This window comes from Zootoca vivipara, chromosome 4 (genome assembly GCF_965207765.1).
Source record: "Zootoca vivipara chromosome 4, rZooViv2.hap1.1, whole genome shotgun sequence".
NCBI lineage: Eukaryota > Metazoa > Chordata > Lepidosauria > Squamata > Lacertidae > Zootoca > Zootoca vivipara.
Genome location: NC_142587.1, coordinates 16,229,712 through 16,250,771, shown reverse-complemented (window position 1 = coordinate 16,250,771; position 21,060 = coordinate 16,229,712). Strand labels below are relative to the sequence as shown.

At 44.3% G+C, this 21,060-nt stretch overlaps 1 protein-coding gene across 3 annotated transcripts; it reads left to right on the top strand.

Moving 5' to 3' along the window:
• Positions 1–5,900: 5,900 nt before the first annotated feature.
• DHPS (deoxyhypusine synthase) lies at positions 5,901–13,282 on the top strand. Of its 3 annotated transcripts, XM_035116367.3 has the most exons (11): positions 5,901–6,131; positions 6,393–6,431; positions 7,639–7,869; positions 8,947–9,111; positions 9,451–9,572; positions 10,201–10,297; positions 10,712–10,798; positions 11,191–11,296; positions 11,499–11,602; positions 12,373–12,498; positions 12,648–13,282. In XM_035116367.3, the coding sequence occupies exons 3-11, from the start codon at positions 7,666–7,668 to the stop codon at positions 12,741–12,743; spliced, it is 1,107 nt and encodes a 368-aa protein (XP_034972258.3). In that variant the 5' UTR covers positions 5,901–6,131; positions 6,393–6,431; positions 7,639–7,665; the 3' UTR covers positions 12,744–13,282. The 3 variants fall into 3 exon arrangements, with proteins under 3 accessions (XP_034972258.3, XP_034972257.3, XP_034972259.3); XM_035116366.3 differs by lacking the exon at positions 6,393–6,431; XM_035116368.3 differs by lacking the exon at positions 5,901–6,131 and having other exon boundaries at positions 6,292–6,431.
• Positions 13,283–21,060: the final 7,778 nt, after the last annotated feature.

Sequence of the window (21,060 nt, the reverse complement as noted above, 5' to 3'; positions counted from 1 at the left end):
GCCATGTTGAAATCCACTGCAGACAACCACAGTGCCTATAGACTGACAGTCAGGTCGTGCATCCATAGCAATGACCGCTGGGAGGAGCGCAGAGAGAAGAAACCCCATGACAAATCTACAGCAGACCAACTGGACACCTTCATCTGGCCCAGCTGAAACAAAACATGTCTCTCCTGTATCAGTCTCTACAACCACAGCAGGCACTGTAACCTCCCAACAGTTTGACTTCACCTCGAAAAGTGCATTTCCCCATTGTCGCCAGAGACAGATGGATGCCAACCCCTTAGGGAGGAGCAATGGGTGCAACTCTGTACAACAGGCTACACTCCAGCCACTCCAAAGTCAGAGGTTTCTGCACAGACACACCTCCATCCTCCTCCCTGACAACAAAGGGGGCACTATCACAGTTCAAAGTTACATTCCAGCAAGGCGAAAGTGCTCTGTAGAGGAAAACCAGTAAGGGTTATGACCTGGGGAGAGGAAATAGCCTAAGGCAGGGAGGCAATAGGTTGGTGGCCTTCATGCATTTTGCCGTTTATTTGGGGTGGCGGAATATTAAAATGAAAATGAAAGGGGAGGTGACAAGCACTTCCTTCACCCATGGAGGGGGTGTGCTTGAAAGAGGTGCAGCTGGGCAGAAAGAGAAGTTATTATTTGTGCTTTGTGAGAGAGGATGTGCACTATGGCAGAGAAAGGAAGAGATATGTGTGGCTGTGTGTGAGTGAGATACCCCAATTCACATCATTTTAGGAATTAAACACTGTATATGCCATTCATTACCCTAAGGAGTGCCGTTTGGGATTTTAGAAGAGGCAAGGCCAGCTATGTCGGCGGGCGCATAGGAAACAAGAAGGCAAAATTAATTTAAGGTTAAAACATGAAAAGTAGCACATTTTTTTAGAATCATTTGTGGCAATTATTTTCTTCACTCCATAATAACTATAGAAATGTTATCAGCGTTCAACAACCTGGCACATTTGGAGAGAAAATGAGGAGGAAAGATTTGTGCTTCTGGCACTATAGATATGTAGCACCCAAGTTCAATTAAATTTAATAGTCTAACAATAGTCATAGAACCTATGCGCTGGCCAGAGATAAAGTTGCTCTTCGGGCAAAACCAGGAAGTCTGAAACACGGGAGGGGAATTGGTTTTCTCAAATGGCACCGGTCCTCTTTTTCTTTTATCATAAAAGTCTTTGCTCAGGGAAACCCTAAAAAACTATTTCTCACTGTTGGTGGCTGCAGAAAGAAGGAAGATAATGGGGGGGGGGGTAATACCATTATACCTACCAGTCTAGAGAATTACAGGATTTTTAAAAAAGCAAATACTGTGGATAAAACACAGATATTGTCTTACTTTAGATTTGGAAATTTTCTATTTCTAGTCCTTTCCGGCCCCCATCCACCTCCTCCGCCTATTTGCAAAGAGCCAACTCCTAGGTTTATTTTTGTGGAGAGCACAAACAGCAACTTCGCCACCCTGTGTTTACGCATTTGAGCTATTTGTGTGAAGAGCCCTCATGTGAAAAACAAAAGGTTAGACAGAGCCTCTCTCTACCTCAATAATTTATTCTGGCAACGATAGCATTATTCATTTTTTTTGCATCTACTGCAAATGTTTACATGGTTGCCATGGGAGAGACGGTTCCACGGAGCTCTTCACAGACCTGTTGGTGATACAGCCACTGGGTTCTGCTCTTGAGCAGTAAACCCAAGTCCTTCTCTGCAGGCGGAAGTGAACGCCAGCCCCCTATTCTTCTTAGCATCTTGTGAAAACTTTTTCATGAGATGGCAGTCAGTTGGTGCAGCTTCCAGGCAGGCTTGAGCATCAGCATAACTCATCTTAGAAACTGGCTACTAGGCTGGTGACCACCAAGGCACAGTTGAGTCCAATTTACACTGTTGACTCCAATTAGCTTTTTAAAAGTAAATCATTAATGAATGTCAGTTTTTATCCTATCTTTCCTCCAAAGGGCTCAGGGTGGACTGAATTAAGGGTTGCCAACATGGTACCTCCAGGTGCCCATATGCCCACAAAGCTCTTCCCTGGCATCCACAAGGTCACCTCTCACTGGTGAAGTTTGGCTTGAAAGAAGCATTTTATTGTAGCCATCAAAATAGTTTATGGTTTGTGCTTGGTTGTTATTTGGGTGTGGTGCCCATGATTTCCCCCAGTTTGGACCCAGGGGTTCAAAAAGTCTGGCAGTCGCTTTTCAATTTTCCCTCTCACGACAGTTATTTGAGATAATGCTAAGCCGAGAAATAATGGCTGTTTGGTCTAAGATTTGTGGTTGAGTAGGGATTTGGACACAAGTTTCTTCCCCAACCCAAGAATCTAACCACTGTACCGCTTTGGTTCTCTGGTCAAGCCGATGAGGCAATAAAAATACTTCCCTCCAATTTCACTTCTGCCTATGACCTGCACAACACTTAGCAAACCCAAAAGGATGCCCTGGCTTTCTGTCTCCAACCCCACCTAAATTATCCAATCCTTGTTCTTTTCATGTCCCCAGGCCTCTCTCTGGCACATCAAGACATCATTATCTCTCATTCCCACAGGTGTGCACCTTGTTGCAAAAGACTGACCCTCCCCCTGACTGAACGTGTGGCGGCATGGAGTGGGGACACAGAATAAGGCCATTTCCTTCTTTCATCAACATGGAGACACAAGTTTGGAGAAAGAAAGCTCTTAGAGGATAAATGCTTCCCTTAGAAAGGCAAAATACAGTAAACCACAGCTGTCACAGCCGTATTCGCCTTATATCATTCCCAGCACATGTCAACAAGGGATTGTAGAAAAGGATTTTCCCCAAAGATCCGAAAATATGGTCATATTTGTAAAAGTTTTCAGTCGCTTTCATTCATTCATCTTTCTTTTCCCCCAACCTGTGGATAGACCCTCAGAGTTAAGGCCAACCCGTTTGCTTTCTCGGGAGAGAAGCAGAATATCTTTTTGGACATGTTAGCAGGGAACCCCTTTCATGGGGTAGAACTGGTTAGAACTTCTATTACTGTGCAACCTTGATTAGATGATAAAACACCCACCCACCTAGGGGTGTAAAGCACAGCAAATTATTTTTAATAAGTGCCACCTAAGTAGTAACAGATGACTCTCAAGGTAAACTTTAACTGTCAGTGTTCTCTTTTATTAACAGCTTCTAAGAAGTTTCAAATCTTCTTAGAGCTAGCCTAAATGGAACTCTACCTCTCACTGAATGAAAAGGTATTAGCACACCCCTGTAAACTGAAAAAGAGCAAAACTTATGAATGCCCCATTTTTGCTTTGTTTTAGTTTGCTTCTTTGTTGCTATAGTTGTGTTTGTTGTGTTGATATAAACTAAAAGCAAAACACACTCTCTACATACATACATACATACATACATACATACATACATACATACATACATACACACCTGCTATTCATATCATGTCCTATTTGTTGATTACAGGGGTGCAAATTCCATAATTTGTTGAATGCAGAGAAAAATACATTATTTACTAGGTGAGAGAACCATTTCTTCTAATGGGCCTGAAAGCAAGTGGGATGCACATACTGCCTGCGGGCCTTTCTCACGTAAGGAGTTTTAAGGGAGAAAGCGCAGTGGCATTTTCAATACTGATTTATTGTTGCATTAATGTTTTGCAGCCTCCTTACATCACATACATGAACCAAATTATGAAGATGGACAGCACACGCAGAAATGAATTGAGCACACTGACGGATAAACGAAGCTGACAAGGTGACAGTAACCCTGGCTCTCCAATGTGACAATTCCCAACAGGTATATATCACACATTCATCACCCGAGTTCCTCTCTCAATCTACAGCTGCCTCCTAGCTTTAAGGAGGAAGGATTGTTGGTGGCAGCTTTTTCCATTGCCTTATCTCTTTCCCCTAGATAAAGAATCGCTGTCGGGATGAGATAAAGGCTGCAAACCACTTCTGCACATATTTTTCAAAACAGGGAAAGAGGGCAGCAGACAAATTTATTAAGAATAAACTTCCCTTTTACTAACAGTGCTTTTTGTGTCTGGTGGTGCTCACAGATGCAGGGTACCATTAGTTCTTATCGTTTTTCGCTGCCCATGGCAGCCATTTTGTGCTGGCACCCATCATCGAGATATGAGTACTGGCCACATAATTCCGTACCAAAAAAAAGCACTGCTTACTAATATTATTATTGTTGTTGTTGTTGATAAGTTAAGGCAATAGGTTTACTAGAGTGAAGATACTGAAAAGGACAGGAAGTCAAAATTATGTAGTAAATTTATACTAGGAAGACTTGCATTCTGTTTTTGGAATTTTGTTCTGATAAGTTAGATTCATAGATAATATGTCTTGGATGTATGGATGCAATTACGGATAATAAAACATTTTTAAAAAGCACTGAAGCACTGCTTAAGTCTAGGGGAAGCCCCGACACAAAAGTATACGGTTTTGATTCTGGAGGAAAAGAATAACATCCTGGACATTGAAGGTGCAATCCAAACTGCACTGGGGCTTAACATAGCCAAAGGCCTGTCAGTCATTCTGGCAAGGGGGGGGGGCAGGGAAGAAAGGCAAATATGCGCGCCAACCTAGAGCTGGTACAAGAATCAGGTCTATACATAGGACCCAGCTCCTTTTGACTGAGGTGCTTCCAGACAGCATATTTGAGCATTTGTTTGCAGGGAGATTAGACAATGTTGGCTATTTAATGAACATTCTTTCTGATGGTTTGAGGGTAAGTAAGATGACCTTGAGCCAAATGAAATGTTATCCCACACATTCCAGTACATTTCCTCACCACTTCCTTTATTGCACAAAGTCTGGTGTTTGGGGAAAGCAGGCTTGTTGAGCAAGACTTATCAATTAAATATAACTGCACAACCTGAACATTGCCAGTAAGTGAATACTACCTGAACATACTGAGTCCCTAAGAACCCTAGATCACAAACTCATTCTGGCTGCACCAGGAAGTGCTGACCCTAACATGGTATGTACACAATAATTATGTGCTTATGTTTTATTTCCCAAGCACCAAAAAGGTAGGCACTAAACATAGATGAGGGTTTCAAACTTCAGCTGCTGAGTCCAGCATCAAATAGAAACCGCAGCAAGATATCCAAAAAGAATGCACTAGTTAGGACCGAGGAAATAAGTCAATCTATACCACAATGAATAGGGAGATGTAGGTAAGGTAAGATGCTAAATCAGAGCAACAAGTTATGAGGGCAAAACTAATATTAAACAAACGTTAACCAACTAATAATAATAATAGACACAGGAGGCGGCCATTTTCATTAACACTGTGGCATTGTGGGGAAGAGAGCATGTCTAGTTTGGTCTTGAGAAGGCTGACGCAAGAAGCTGTGGAAGTGCCCACATGAGTTATCTTTTTTTCTGTGAGTGGAGTATCCCCTGTAAGTTTATATCTTACCTCTCCCTATTCATTGTGGTATAGATTGAATGTTGTTTAAACAGGCTGTTTTTGGACCACCGTTTTATGTTTTTAATACACACAGCATACGTTTTAAGTTTATCATACATGGAACTCCAGTGTTCAATTGTCCAGGATAAGAAAATGGGCTAAAATCATCAACCCACTGAGCTGTAGTTCAAGCTACGCCACAGTCACCAGAGGCAAAGTTTGTTCCATAAAGGGATATCTGTATGCAACAGCATAAATTTGGAAGGGGGAAAATGTTGAGCATAAGATCCTTGCTTTATAGGGGGTTGGACCATTGCCTTCACTCCCCGCGACCCACGCACTGCCCGCACTTTCTCAGATGCCCACGGAAGTCAAAGGTATCTCTAAGCAGCCCAAACCACTTCCGCCCTTACTTGAAGCTCGCCGTTGACGCAACGCTGCGCCTGCGATTTCCGATTTTCTCACCCCCCAAACCCCGCCCACTTCCTTAAAGCAGAAAAGGAAAGAAAAAAGACGGCCTGTCCGAACGCCGAGCCGCGCGAGCGCCTCCCCCTCCCGCCGCCGGCGTTTAACCCCTTCCGCTCCCCTGCGTCGCCATGAGGGAATTCCCGCGGCATCTCCGTGAGGCGGCGAGGAGAGCGCCTGCGTAGAACCAGCGAGGCCTTCCTACGCGAGGGGAGGGAGAGGAGGCCATTGGCTGGTCGGCCCCTGCTCTATGAGGTAAGGCCGCCGTTCCCTTCGCGCGCCGTCCTGCTCCCGGCCCCGCCGCGTGAGGGGCAGAAGGGGCCTCCTCGCAACCCAGCGAGGAGAGCCTTCAATACTCCTCCTGACCGGGGAACATGGCGCTAAGCAAGCCTACCCTGTGGTGACAGGAGTCTTTTAAGTTCCCTGTCTTTCTCTCCCTTCTCTCTTTCTTTCTCTCACCCACACACCCCCTTCCATAATATTTGGAACCGACCCTGGGCATTATGCCGGAGGCAGCGGCGGCAGAATTCCGGGCTGTACCACTTCAGGTCGCAGGTGAGCCCCGCCTTGCGCTCCCGCCCCAGGCGCATGCGCGCGCTGCCGCAGACGAGGCCGGCGCATCGGGAGTCCGGTTTGCCAAAGCGACGGGCGGTCTGGGTGGGGCAATAGCTGCGTTGTGGGCGGGGCCGGGAAGGTGCTTATTTGCATTTCTTTTTTCCTCCTGCTTTGAATGCATCTGTTGGACGGCATCCCAGGGGTCATCTGGACCAGCCCCCTGCAATGCAATAAAGTTGTTGTTATTAATATTCATTTAATAATAATAATACTTTATCATCATATAATAAAAATTCTTCATCTTTTAATAATAATAATAATTCATCATCATATTATTATTATTATTATTATTATTATTATTCAGTATTAGTTGGCATCCCTCTGACAATAAAGGAGTGCACTTTTGGGGGTGAAGTCAAAATGTTGGAAGGTCATTTAACCCAACTCCCTGCAATGCAATAAGGATTAACAAAAGCACCATGTTGTTGTCAGCATGAGCACTGTGGTTGGGGTTGCAGTACTGGTCATGCTCTTACATTGCGTCCTGCCGCTGCTGGCCAAGAGTTTGAACCGCTGTCTGTATTTTTGCTCAACTGGGAAGAATTGTCCAGGGACATTCTACATTGTGGTGGTGTGGGGAACGAGCCTTTCCAGAGTACTTGAAGTTGACAGATGGTGAAAATTGCTGTTTCCCCAGCGTTTGAAACTCCCATTGTTCTACACGCATTTTGCAACAGGGAATTTCATTAACGCGAGTAGTTTCTGAGCTCTGGGCGCAGTACTGCACCTAAGATTTTGGATTAAAACTGCAGAGTGGAAGAAAAGGAGGGCCCTTTTCTGCCTCCCCGCTTCCAGCTCCTCTCTAAAGACAGGAGAAGAGACCCTTTTAAGAATATTAGGGCGGTGGGCGGGGAAAGTACTAGACCATGTGAAAAATGAACATAATATTTTAGCTGTAGTTCATGCATTTTCAGCTTTGTATCCTTGTTATTAAAAAAGCGTGCCTAGACATTCCATTGTTGTGCCCATAACCTAGGTTAATGTGCCATTTAGCTCCCAGCTTTCATATCTCAGTTTCTAAGACTTGTGTTTCCCTTTTTTGGAAGGGCAGAAATTTTATCACTAAGATTCTGTAATACTCACATGGCAAGAAGTTTTGAAAGCATGCTTTTTCAGGAGTCTTCTTAATTAACGATCTTTGTCCTAGGGTGCCAGCCTCCCCAGTGTTCACCTGATGGAGAATGTGGCAGGCGGCCTACCCGCTGGGGCAGTGGCTGCTGTGCTGAAGCCCAGTGAGGGACTACCTGAGGGGAGCGTGACAGTGCATGGCTATGACTTTGACCGTGGATTAGACTATCATGCCTTGCTCCAGTCTTACCTCACCACGGGTTTCCAGGCTACCAGCTTTGGGCAGGCTGTGAACGAGATCAACCGCATGGTGAGTAGCCAGGATGAGTCCCGATGATGAGAACTGTGGTAGATCAGGTGGAAAGGAGGGAAATTGGGCTGGATCTCATAACTGTGGAGTTAGCTTGCTGCTTTGCTGCAGCGCATAGAGGCCTCTATAAATTCCTGCATGTACGCTCTTGTGTACATCACAGCATTCTTCTCTGACACCAGTCATGTGTCTTGCACAAAGAGAGATAACACCCATCTACACATACAGTGCTAAGAGTTAGCCAACACTGAAGTTCAATACTTTTTTTACCCTTTCCCAGCAATAGTCCATAGTCCTATTTGCTCTAAGCCTTGGGTGTGAACAATATTTTATAAGTCTGAGCTGGTATGATGTTCATAAACATCTACAGTGATTGATAGGAAGTCCTATTTTGATTGAGAACACATAGTCAATATCTTTCGTGACTTCAAAAACTGCAGCTTACATTTATTTCCTTTTCTGATGGTCAGGTTTTCTGATTTGAAGATAAAGTGGCAAAACCAGTATTTTTCTCCAAATCTGCATATTTTGTGCATTGATGCTTCACTCAGTTCTCTACAACCATTCACCTGTTTTTGTATAGCTTCCTTCATATGTCACTAGCAAACTTCTTGTTGCTTGTACCTAGCTATTTAGGGCGGTGACGTACTAAACTTTGTGGTGCTGCCATTTAGTTCAATCCCAGTGGTGGTGGGATTGTGGCACAATCACTAAACCACAAAGTTTAGTACGTCACCGCCCTAAATAGCTAGGTACAAGCAACAAGAAGTTTGCTAGTGTGGTGTAGTGGTTAAGAGCGGTAGAGTCATAATCTGGGGAACCGGGTTCGTGTCTCCGCTCCTCCACATGCAGCTGCTGGGTGACCTTGGGCTAATCACACTTCTTTGAAGTCTCTCAGCCCCACTCACCTCACAGAGTGTTTGTTGTGGGTGAGGAAGGGAAAGGAGAATGTTAGCTGCTTTGAGACCCCTTAGGGTAGTGATAAAGCGGGATATCAAATCCAAACTCCTCTTCTTCTTCCCTGCATTGTGTTGTTGTGCTGAAGCTTGATTCAGATAGTTGGGTTCTTCGTTGCAGATAGAAGCGAAGCTGACACCACTGGCAGAGGATGAAGGGAACCATGCTGACCTGAATCCCTGTTCCCGCCACCTGACAGGCTGTACAATCTTCTTGGGCTTCACTTCCAACCTCATCAGCTCAGGTGTCCGTGAGACCATCCGCTTTCTGGTGCAACACAACATGGTATTGTCCAAACCTGGGAGGTGTTTCCTCCTTCTGTATATCAAGGAAAAATCTTCTTTTTGAGTTACATGGTTGGGAAAGGGGAGAGAAGAATCCCGGGTGTTCTACACCAATATAATTCTTGTCTCCCTGGTATGTTCTCATAAACATTGTATGCCATCTTCTGTTGGGCTGGAGAGAACATTAAAAGAACTACCTCCGCTTATGGGAAAGAGATACTGGCTACTGATGCTTCATGACTTAAGTATGGATTAACCCCTTTACAGAACTCCGGTCTAAAGATGCTCATAGCTCCAAATCTTGGCAAGCACTATAGCCTACATTATTTGGTTTGTATAGGTGGATGTGCTGGTGACCACAGCAGGTGGTGTGGAAGAAGATCTTATCAAATGCTTGGCACCCACTTACATTGGAGACTTCAGCTTGCGTGGAAAGGAACTACGACAGAGTGGGATTAACAGGTACCAGCAGGGGGTAGTGGGGAGGGGTCGGATGCGGGTGGCACTGTTGTCTAAACCACAGAGCCTCTTGGGCTTGCCGATCAGAAGGTTGGTGGTTCGAATCTCTGTGACGGAGTGAGCTCCCGTTGCTCTGTCCCAGCACCTGCCGACCTAGCAGTTTGAAAGCATGCCAGTGCAAGTAGATAAATAGGTACTGCTGCGGTGGGAAGGCTAACGGCATTTCCATGCGCTCTGGTTTCCGTCACAATGTGCTGTTGCGCCAGAAGCTGTTTGCTGGCCACATGACCTGGAAAGCTGTCTGGACAAACACCGGCTCCCTCGGGCTGAAAGCGAGAGGGGCAGCGCAACCCCATAGTCTCTTTTGACTGGACTTAACCATTCAGGGGTCCTTTACCTTTACCTGTAATGGGGAGGGATGATGATCTGATGGCCACCGTTGGGAAACAAGATTGGTGGGGTTTTTTTGTGATCAGAGAAATTGATCCCTCTTGGGTCTCCTCTGATTTGTATGATCCAACCTGTCTCGTACTCTGCTGCGGGGAGGGGGATTGACTGTATGTTTTACCTTGTGAGGGAGCAAAGTCCCTAGCCAGGCTTTACTTCCCAGCTGTGTCCTCCTCTCCTCCAGGATTGGGAATCTGCTGGTGCCCAATGACAATTACTGCAAGTTTGAGGACTGGCTGATGCCAATCCTGGACCAGATGGTGACAGAGCAGGACACAGAGGTGAGAGCTGAAATGTTATGAATGGTATGCCTTTGTGCTATTATTCTTTCTCCACTCCCCATGTATACCCCCCCCCCCAAAAAAATGTGGTAATTGCAAAAGACACTTGAGAGCCGTCTGCCGTGAGTTCTGTCTTTATCTTTGGAAATGGAAAAACTCATAGCATGCAAGAGGATGAAACAGTGACTGAGACATGTCTTACTCTATCTAGTGTGTGATCTCAATGCCATTCATTCTTTTTTCCCCTGCTAGTATTGTTGGGTTTCTTATCTGCTCCCACATAGAGGATTTTTCTTTTTCTTTGAAATTGCATATGTTAAGACTGTGCAGGTCCACACCGGATCTTAGCTTCCCTACCAATCTAGGGAGAAGTTGGCATGGTCTGAAGTTGTGGTCTGTCTCCCTGCTTTTCAGGGGGTGAAGTGGACTCCATCAAAGTTCATTGCTCGGCTTGGCAAGGAAATCAACAATCCCGAATCTGTCTATTACTGGGCACAAAAGGTAGGCTGGGGAAGCCTTCTGTGTTTTAAGTTCCATATCTCACCTTTTGTTAAGATTAGCTTCTAGTAACCTGGCTGAAATGCTGCTTGTTTCTCACTTCCTGATGGGATGCCTGCCTTCCGCTCTTCAATCATTTGAGGGTCTGTCCTATGTATGTGATATGGCAGAGCCTATTATTTTGCTGGCTTCGCAGTCCCATTCATTTTCCAGCTGCTAGCCTTGACCCCTACCATCCAGCCATTAAGGCATAGTTCTGTATTTTGCATTTACTGCTTTTCTGCATTTCACGTCTGTCTCCCACTCCCACGCTCTGCCCTCCCTTCCAGGATACGTTAACTTCTGCCATATGAAATACCCACTTCCACTTATAATGCTAATTGTGTTCCTGGCAGAACAGCATCCCTGTACTGAGTCCAGCGTTGACTGATGGCTCTCTGGGGGACATGATTTTCTTCCACTCCTATAAGAAACCAGGCCTTGTGCTGGACATTGTGGAAGGTGAGCTGAGATTTGTGCAAGATAAGTAAGTCTCTCCATGTTTTCTGTTATGTACCTGCCACTGGTTTCTACTTTCAGAGGAAGGGAGACAGCTAGTAGAATCTGTATGCTGTGTACCAGACATTCTGGGTCTACCACCCCCCAAAGTATGATGCTGTTTGATGTGCTGCTTGTCTAATACTTAATGTTATCTCTCTCTCAGATCTGAGGCTCATCAATACTCAGGCTATATTTGCCCGGAAAACAGGAATGATCATCTTGGGAGGAGGACTTGTCAAGCACCACATTGCTAACGCCAACCTCATGGTGAGGCAGATTGTGTAGTAGGAACAAATGAACTGTGCAGAAAGGCAGGGTTTGTTTGGGGTGGAAGATGTTGCAAAACCATGGGATGTGTTTGTAGAACAGGCGCATGGGTTGAGATGGCATGACGCTGCTTGCTTGCTGGCTTTGGGCATGGGGAGCTAATTCTAGATACTGTTGAACTTCCATTAGCCTCAGCTGACATGGCCGGTGGTCAGCAATGAATTCATATGCTGCATAAGTCCTGCCAACGTATATGGGCTCATTGAACCTATTGAGCCTTGAGTGATTCACCCCCAAGGCACCCCATGCAACTTTCAAGAGCCTCCCAGGCTGAGCCCTGGAAGTTCCTGATATTTGGGGGAAGGGAGCCCATATTTCAGTAAATGAGTACACATTTTGCACACAGAAAATCTCTGGTTCGGTTCCTGCCATCTCTTTAAAAGGATATTGGCCACGAGGAAAGAACTTTGTATGAAATCTCATAGTGCTTTTGTGCTAATTGGACCACTCATCTTAAATTGATATGCTTTGTTTCCCCTTCCTCTCCCCCCCCCCGGTTGCAATTAAAAGATCAGTTAGAATAAAATAAATGGACCACTTGTCTTAAATTGATATAAGGTAGTTTTGTATATACATATGCACTTATCTCCAAGTCCAGATGTGGAACAGTTGTATTTGCTTTCAGATTTGCCATGCAAGCAGACCTTTGGTTACTACTGAGCCAATTCTGCTCCATATGCCTGATGTCTTCAATTATTGTACCTCCTCAGAGAAACGGTGCTGACTTTTCTGTATACGTCAACACAGCACAGGAGTTTGATGGCTCAGACTCAGGAGCTCGGCCTGACGAAGCAGTTTCCTGGGGGAAGATCCGCATGGATGCCAAGCCTGTCAAGGTACATGCGGGGAAAGGAGGGGACTGGCAGATCACGGTATTGGGAGGGGTGGGACATGGAACTTGCCATCGGCAAGACCGGTGAGTTTAAGAGTTAACAAATGAAAAGCTCTCGAGGAGAGGCACTCTTCAGTATTCTTCTCTTGACAGGTTTATGCTGACGCTTCCCTGGTTTTCCCACTGCTGGTTGCGGAAACCTTTGCACAGAAACCAAATGCCTTTGCTCCAGAAAAGCAAAACGACTAAGTCGCGGACTGCTGCGTGCCCATGTTGTTCTCCCACATACCACTGCAGCTGCTGGCACCTGCACTGAGATTGTTTTGCAACAACTGTTTGGATGAATGGAAGGCAGTCGAACCATTAGCACGACATCATTCTCCTCCATGCTGAATAGAAGCTGAGCCCCAGTCTTATAGGCAGAAAGCAGCAGTCTGTTGCTTGCGTGTAATCGCAACCCATCCTCCTCATGAGCCTGCCGAGAGGATAGTGTTTCTCTCTTTTTGCTCTTGTAAATCCTATACACTCGGAGACACTTGGTGATGTACCTGCCTCTCCAGCATGCTGCTTTCATGATAGTAGGATGGTCCTTGGATTCCGAAGTTGACTCCCCCCCTCCCTTTTAACAACTGACCCAGCAGTATCTCTCTGTTCATGGCCTCCCTGCCCACTTCATTTTAATTCTTGGATTTTCTTCTCTGTCTCTTTTATTTACTGATATGACGTGTGTCCATCTGGAATCTGCTTGAGGTCCCCCAGCCCCCAAATAAACCACTGTAGTCTTTAAATGTATGGTGAGTGCTTTTGTTTTTGCTAGAGTTGGCATACTGTGCCCCAAACTCAACTATTAAAGGCTTGCAGTAGCTGGAATCTTCCCACTGAGGAGATTTTTTATTTATTGAAAGATGAGTTCCAGCTTGGATATACCATTGAAAGAAATGAATTGCATTGCCGGTTGACTTGAGCCTCAAAGGACATTCACACCTGTACATTAATTCAGGTTGACAGTGGTGAAGGGACTGTAGCTCAGGTGTGGTGAACTTGCTTTGTAATCACAAGATCCTAGGTTTGGTTATTAGAGGTAAAGGCACCCCTGACGGGTTAAGACGGGTTAACCCCTGACGGTTAAGTCCAGTCGTGGACGATTCTGGGGTTGCGGCACTTATCTAGCTGTACTGGCCAAGGGAGCCAGAGTTTGTCCACAGACAGCTTCTGGGTCATGTGGCCAGCATGACTAAGCTGCTTCTGGCAAACCAGAGCAGCGCACGGAAATGCCATTTACCTTCCCGCCAGAGCGGTACCTATTTATCTACTTGCACTTTGACATGCTTTCAAACTGCCAGGTTGGCAGGAGCAGGCACTGAGCAACGGGAGCTCACCCCATCGCGGGGATTCGAACCGCCAACCTTTTGATCAGCAAGCCCTAGGCTCTGTGGTTTAGACCACAGCACCACCACCACCCGCATCCCGTTCGGTTCTTAGCATTTCATTTAAAAGGTTCTGAGATAGCAGTGTTGCCCAAGGACATAGAGTATCACTGTCAGTCCAATTACATGGTAGTGAGAGAAATGGACCAATGGTTTGTATGGTATGCAGTTTGTATAGTTAGAACTACTTTCATAAATTGGATGTGCATCCAAAATGCATATCGGACTGCAGATTCAGTCTTGTCCGCATTGCATTCTTTCAGTGGAAGGTGTACCCCAATACACTTTCATCTAGGGGGTGGATGAAGATGCATATATGAATAAACACCCTAGCTCATATTCCATTTAAAACACAGCTGGACTCTGTCCCTCAGACATGCATTTAAATGGAGAAAACATACCTGGCATTTCTTCCTATATACATAAAATTGTATGCCTGTTGTCACACAGCCGCCATTTGCATGAAGTAAGAGCAGCATAGAGGAGCCAAAGAGAAGACAGGCTGCCCAATATCAGTTGCCATGGCCTGGTGATGGTGAGGAGAAAAGTGGTTTAGAACAGAAATGGAGAGAGCTGATGGGAAAGTGGCGATTTTAAGCAATGGCCAAGGTTTGCTTAAAGTACCTTAATACAGTTGGAATATTTGAGGGCTCTGCACCCTTTATCTCGTAATGTGAGGCAGGAATGGAAGAAGGAGAAGTTTTGAGAATAGCAAAAAGTGACAGATACTGAAAGTGGGGAAGTGGCTGATTTAAACAGTCTGGTTTTAAAAATGGCAGAGTTTTGAGTAGAGAGAGCAGGAAATGTGGCCCTTTAAACAAGGTTTGTGCACAAACTAGGAAGTTTGGAAAGGCTCTGTTGTGCTAACTTTGGTATTCACTTCTTTGTCATACCCATCTCTGCTATTGTTGTTGTTGTTGTTTAGTCGTTTAGTCGTGTCCGACTCTTCGTGACCCCATGGACCATAGCACGCCAGGCACTCCTGTCTTGCACTGCCTCCCGCAGTTTGGTCAAACTCATGTTCGTAGCTTCGAGAACACTGTCCAACCATCTCGTCCTCTGTCGTCCCCTTCTCCTAGTGCCCTCCATCTTTCCCAACATCAGGGTCTTTTCCAAGGATTCTTCTCTTCTCATGAGGTGGCCAAAGTATTGGAGCCTCAGCTTCACGATCTGTCCTTCCAGGGAGCACTCAGGGCTGATTTCCTTAAGAATGGATAGGTTTGATCTTCTAGCAGTCCATGGGACTCTCAAGAGTCTCCTCCAGCACCATAATTCAAAAGCATCAATTCTTCGACGATCAGCCTTCTTTATGGTCCAGCTCTCACTTCCATACATCACTACTGGGAAAACCATAGCTTTAACTATACGGACCTTTGTCGGCAAAGTGATGTCTCTGCTTTTTAAGATGCTGTCTAGGTTTGTCATTGCTTTTCTCCCAAGAAGCAGGTGTCTTTTAATTTCGTGACTGCTGTCACCATCTGCAGTGATCAAGGAGCCCAAGAAAGTAAAATCTCTCACTGCCTCCATTTCTTCCCCTTCTATTTGCCAGGAGGTGATGGGACCAGTGGCCATGATCTTGGTTTTTTTGATGTTGAGCTTCAGACCATATTTTGCGCTCTCCTCTTTCACCCTCATTAAAAGGTTCTTTAATTCCTCCTCGCTTTCTGCCATCAAGGTTGTGTCATCTGCATATCTGAGGTTGTTGATATTTCTTCCGGCAATCTTAATTCCGGCTTGGGATTCATCTAGTCCAGCCTTTCGCATGATGAATTCTGCATATAAGTTAAATAAGCAGGGAGACAATATACAACCTTGTCGTACTCCTTTCCCAATTTTGAACCAATCAGTTGTTCCATATCCAGTTCTAACTGTAGCTTCTTGTCCAACATAGAGATTTCTCAGGAGACAGATGAGGTGATCAGGCACTCCCATTTCTTTAAGAACTTGCCATAGTTTGCTGTGGTCGACACAGTCAAAGGCTTTTGCATAGTCAATGAAGCAGAAGTAGACGTTTTTCTGGAACTCTCTAGCTTTCTCCATAATCCAGCGCATGTTTGCTATTTGGTCTCTGCTATTACTCCTATGTTTAAAAAAGAACTGTCCGAGCTCCCGCATCCCTACTTTATTCAAACCACTGCTATTTAAAACCACCATTTCTACCCTGACTTTGTGCAAGGCCAGGATTGTGATGAGGAACTAAAAAATGTTCTAAAGAGAGCTGCACTGTGAAGGTGAAAACCAGGGCAAAACAGAACTGCAGAATAGAAGAAAGTAGCTTTATAAATGAGACTGAAAAGGTCAAAAGCAAGCTTGGTTATTGCATAGGGTGAGAAGTAAAAAGTCTAGGGTGTTAATGGTGTGGATGGCAGGGGTTTGGTGAGCAAGCAAGCAAGGGCACGGCCCCTTGTGTTGCATACTTTTTCATTCATAGCTTTCTGGCTGGGGGTGGGGTTCCAATTTGGGACAAGACCAGTGCTTTTTTTTCTGGGGGGGATGCAGACTTGTCGACCGGATTAAGTTTGAGAACCAAGGTAACACTGTATATGCATTCTGATGCACACCTTACCATTTTCGTACACATTACTTTGGCATGGCAAAATTCAGATAAGTGCCAATTCCAATGGGTGGCTGTGTTTCATGGCACATCTTTTTTTTCTTCAGAACGCGTAGATTAGGTAGCCTCACCTTTAAATGAGGACTGGTTCAAAATTTCACCCGTTCCCGTTTCTGCTCTCAAGTATTTCCAACTCTCATTGCAATCTGTCGAATGACGATACGCTTGTTGCACGTCCCAAGTCTGATATCATCAGTGTCGGGGACAGCCGGGATTACTGAATATGCAATGATGAATATTCTATTGAAAATTGGTCATAATTAACTTGGGCTGCAATAACCCTTAACCTGCAAACTTTTACTCGTAGATTAAGAGCACCTTAGAGAATGCTCTCCACCTTTTCCTGCATATTACATCCTACACCAAGGTCTCATCTCCTTCATTTTTAAAGTGGCTCTACACTACATTAACCTTATCCCCTTGGTTCCTCTAAATAGTTGTAGAAGATAATTTCCTGTTCTTCATAACCTTCTTAGCTGTCCTACTCTGTACTTACACGTTTGTGTCAGCAATTAAACTCTTACATGCCCTCATTAAAGCACTGAACCTTGCCTCCATTCCTCTATCCCTCACTTCATTCTGCTATTTGGTATAAATATGGCTCTATTGTTCATTAGCATACGACCCCCCCCCCTTAATCAGGTGTGGGTATATTCTGCCCAGTGCCCCCACCTCTGTTGCAAGTGAGACCCACTTGAACTTCTGTGCCATGTCTTTGAAACAACAGTCCTGTTAAACTTCACGATAATTTTGAAAAGGAATGGAGGTGGAAAAGACTTCACTTTAAAAATTCCAAGCACATGTATTTACTTTTATCTCACAAACGGCTATCATGGCATGGCTTTGTCACTGCCAAAACGCAAGATGAATAATGCATTTTGCAAACAACGGGAACCTTCCATTGTGAAAATAAATTATTCCAAATAAGACACATGTTAGCCAAGTATACGTCGGTGGGCTCGATAAGAGAAATAACTAGAGGAAATTAAATGACCTGTCTACAGGAGGGCGGGCAAGGTAGTTTGAACTGTCTCTTCCAGTTTAAAATTTATGAACCAGTGAGGTTGTGCCTCTCGCCCTCATACGTGATCATATTCAATGGAATCCAAGAACAACACTTGCATAAAATTAAACACACATCCATAGACTACCTTTCCAGGACTGAGCTACTGAAGAATCCTGAAGAGATTAATTTCAAATGGGACTTAAGTCAATTTTGACCAAGATTCCATTTGGAAGAATTTTTTTTCTGATTAGAGCTTTTTTAAAAAAAAAAATGCAAACATGATTTTCAAGGCTTGCTAACACAGTGACTTAGAACATCATAAAACAATACACATTTGACCTCCACACCCCGCCAAAAAAAGTTTTGCCACACGCAAAGTCATTTTATGCATCTGAGTTACTTCTCGCCATGTTGCCCATCAATCAAATATGTGCCATGGCAAATCAAGCTAACTGCCAGTTGTGCATCAAGACAACTGAATGATTAATTAGTGGTTTTAATTAAACTCCTTTGCGGCAGTAGAGTGAAAATTAAATCTGAATGACAAAATGGAAGCCTACCTGGGAAGCATTAAATATTGTTGCAATGATCTTCAAGTCAGGCCTGTTTTGTTCCAGGTTTTCTCTTTTAGTTTCTTCTGTGGGCACTAATGGTTAGAAGATACCTAAGGAATGAAGCATTAATAGCTTTTGATGGCTGGTGGCTACTAGCTGGAGAGGAAAGTAGAGCAGGAGTTCCAAAATTGTGGTCTGTGGACCACCAGTGGTTCATGAGTTTCATTCAGCTGGTCCTCGACTTGTCTGCTTGATATATTCATATTGGTTTTAAATTGTATGTTTATTGCTTCTTTTATTTCTTACATTGCAGTACAATAAATTTCTGATATAAGAAATAAAACAAACAACAAAAATACAATTCAAAGTAATACAATATCTAGCCTAGCATATTACAATAGCTAAAATGGGCAGAAAAAAATATTAAGCTTCCCACCAAAACCCTCAGCAATTTCCAAGTGGTCCACAAGGGAATTTATTTTTGGAAGCACTGAGATAGAGGAGAGCATTTGATTTGAGCCAGCAAATCTGTTTTTACATGTATCTGCTAATAAAAAATACATTGAGACTCCATGAGAATGCTTCTTGGAAACAGGTGCTGGTTTAAAAACAAAATATCTGTCTAATTATCTACCGTATCTGTTTCTCTGATACCTGTTAAAGGAATCTACCAGCCCAAAGCTTATTCCTCACAAGAAAACTGATCCATGTGAAAAGGTTCTCCAATGAGTGGAGGAGTGAAAGAATATTAGTCACAAATAGGTTAACTGACAAAGAGGCATTGCAAAAACCATACACATAAGTTGTTCGGCTTTGCAAAAAAAAAAGTCAGTTCAGACAACTCTGGTTTGCTTTTGGTTTTTGTCTATGCCCACACTAATCTTCCTGGGATTGATGCAAGATTCATAGTTCTGTCATCCATTTAGCATACTTAAACATTCGCCACATATAAATCAAATCCCATAGATTTGTTTAATCAAACAAAGTACACTTTATTTACCCAATTCTCTCTAGCGAAAAGACAAAAGCAGAATTTGACGAGCAGCACATGCAATTCACTTACTTAAAACAATTAGCACTGTAAATTTGTTTACACCAAAGATTGAACAAATTGCTCGAAACAACGTGCATGCCAACTTTCTCATTTACACTAATGGGCTTGCATTTGTAGCACTGAAAACAAAGTCTGATGGATTTCATAACATCTATGTGCCTGATGTGTATCCTGTCTATTCTGCTCTACTATACAGATAAACATATCTGTAAGAATTGTGGCAAGAAACTTCACTGTAGCAAGAAACTTCACTGGGTGGCCATTCTATATGTCATATTTTCCCTTGCAAGGAAAATCTCTGTTTACAATCTCTATTTAAGAGGCATGTTTATTTTGCTCAATCAATCAATCAATACATAGAGAATCTATGCTTCTTGTTTGATGGTGCTAATTCTTCCTACACAGATGAGTGCAGAATAAAGATGCATGGAATAACTCTCATTATTTGCATTACAAAGGTTGTCCATGCATGTCAATTTTTCCTGGTTGAATAACACAGAACATAAGACCATCACTGAGCTTGTGAACTGGAAGCCTTCCTGCATCAGCATGAGAAGGCTATGAGATGCCTCCTTCTGGTCTTCCTCTTATTACTCTCTTTCTCTCTCGTTACTTAGGAAACGGCTGCAGCTCAGTGGTAGACCATTTGCTTTCCCCACAGAAAGTCCCAGTTTAACCTCTCAGCATCTCCAAGTAGGGCAAAACATTTCCTGTCTGTCACAGTCAGTTTTCTCTTATCCCATCAGAACTCATGATCTACCACCACTCAGACTTCCCACTTCCCATTTCACTGTATTCTCTGAAATCTTCTTTTGATAAGCTTTGCCCCCTTGACCTCCAATCTCCCATTTGCTCTTCAACTTCTCTGAGGCATCCATGCTGAATATTTATATTCACCCATGGCATACTGCTGTAAGTTTTATAAGTGTTTTAGGGGAGAAAATCCATTGCAGCAGGAAAGGTTAACTGAAGAATGCAGAACCTGTGGACTTTTAAGTCTAGCTGGGCGCCAACACCCACTTTGGTTTAAGACAGTCTCAACCATCATGGCCAATGATCAGGGATGATGGGAATTTTGGTCCAACAACTTCTGACGAGCCAGTGGTTCCAGGGCCGGCCCTACAGCCAGGCTGGGAGGCGCAGGGCACCATGGCGTCGGCCCGCCAGGAGGGCGCCGCGAGCTGCGCCCGCCCGCTGGCCGGCCGGTCCGCCGGTCCGCCACGCAGCTGCGCCCACAGCAACCACGCTGTGCCTGCCCGCCCGCCCGGCGCGCAGCAGTGCCTGTGGAAGCCCCACTGCGCGCTGCGTCCACCTGCCCACTGCGCTGGGAAATGGGGCGGGAGGGCGCCGGAGGGATCCAGCGCACCACAACACCAGGGGCGCTTAAGACGGCCCTGAGTGGTTCCCCACGTCTGGGGTAATGGATAATATTGGTTGATCAACAAAATGTTAACACACACTCACTAGAAATCACTGTGTTAACCAGGCATTAAAAGCAATCATGAAATTTTTCTTCTTCAATAGCAAGCTTGGCTCGATCGAGGCATTTTCAAATTCTTGCAATTATTGAATTCAAAGGGTTGTTAGTTTATTTCCTGGACTTACAAAACAAACAAACAAACAAACCCACCTTCATGTTGCTAATAGTAAACATTGGTCCTACAGTCACTTTGCACCTGATGCGTGTATAATTTCTGAAATGTCCAAACTGGTTAAATTCAAATAAGTGTGATCATTTCCCAACCCCAAAACAGGAAAACTGTATTACCACTAAGTGGAAATTATTGTCTCTGATTTAGGTCTCAAATGTCTTTCACAGATTGCAGAATCGAGGCAACTCCCACCCCCACCCCCTGTAAAGTGGAAAGAGGCCCTTAACTCTATTGTTTACTTCATGCTTGATTTCAAACT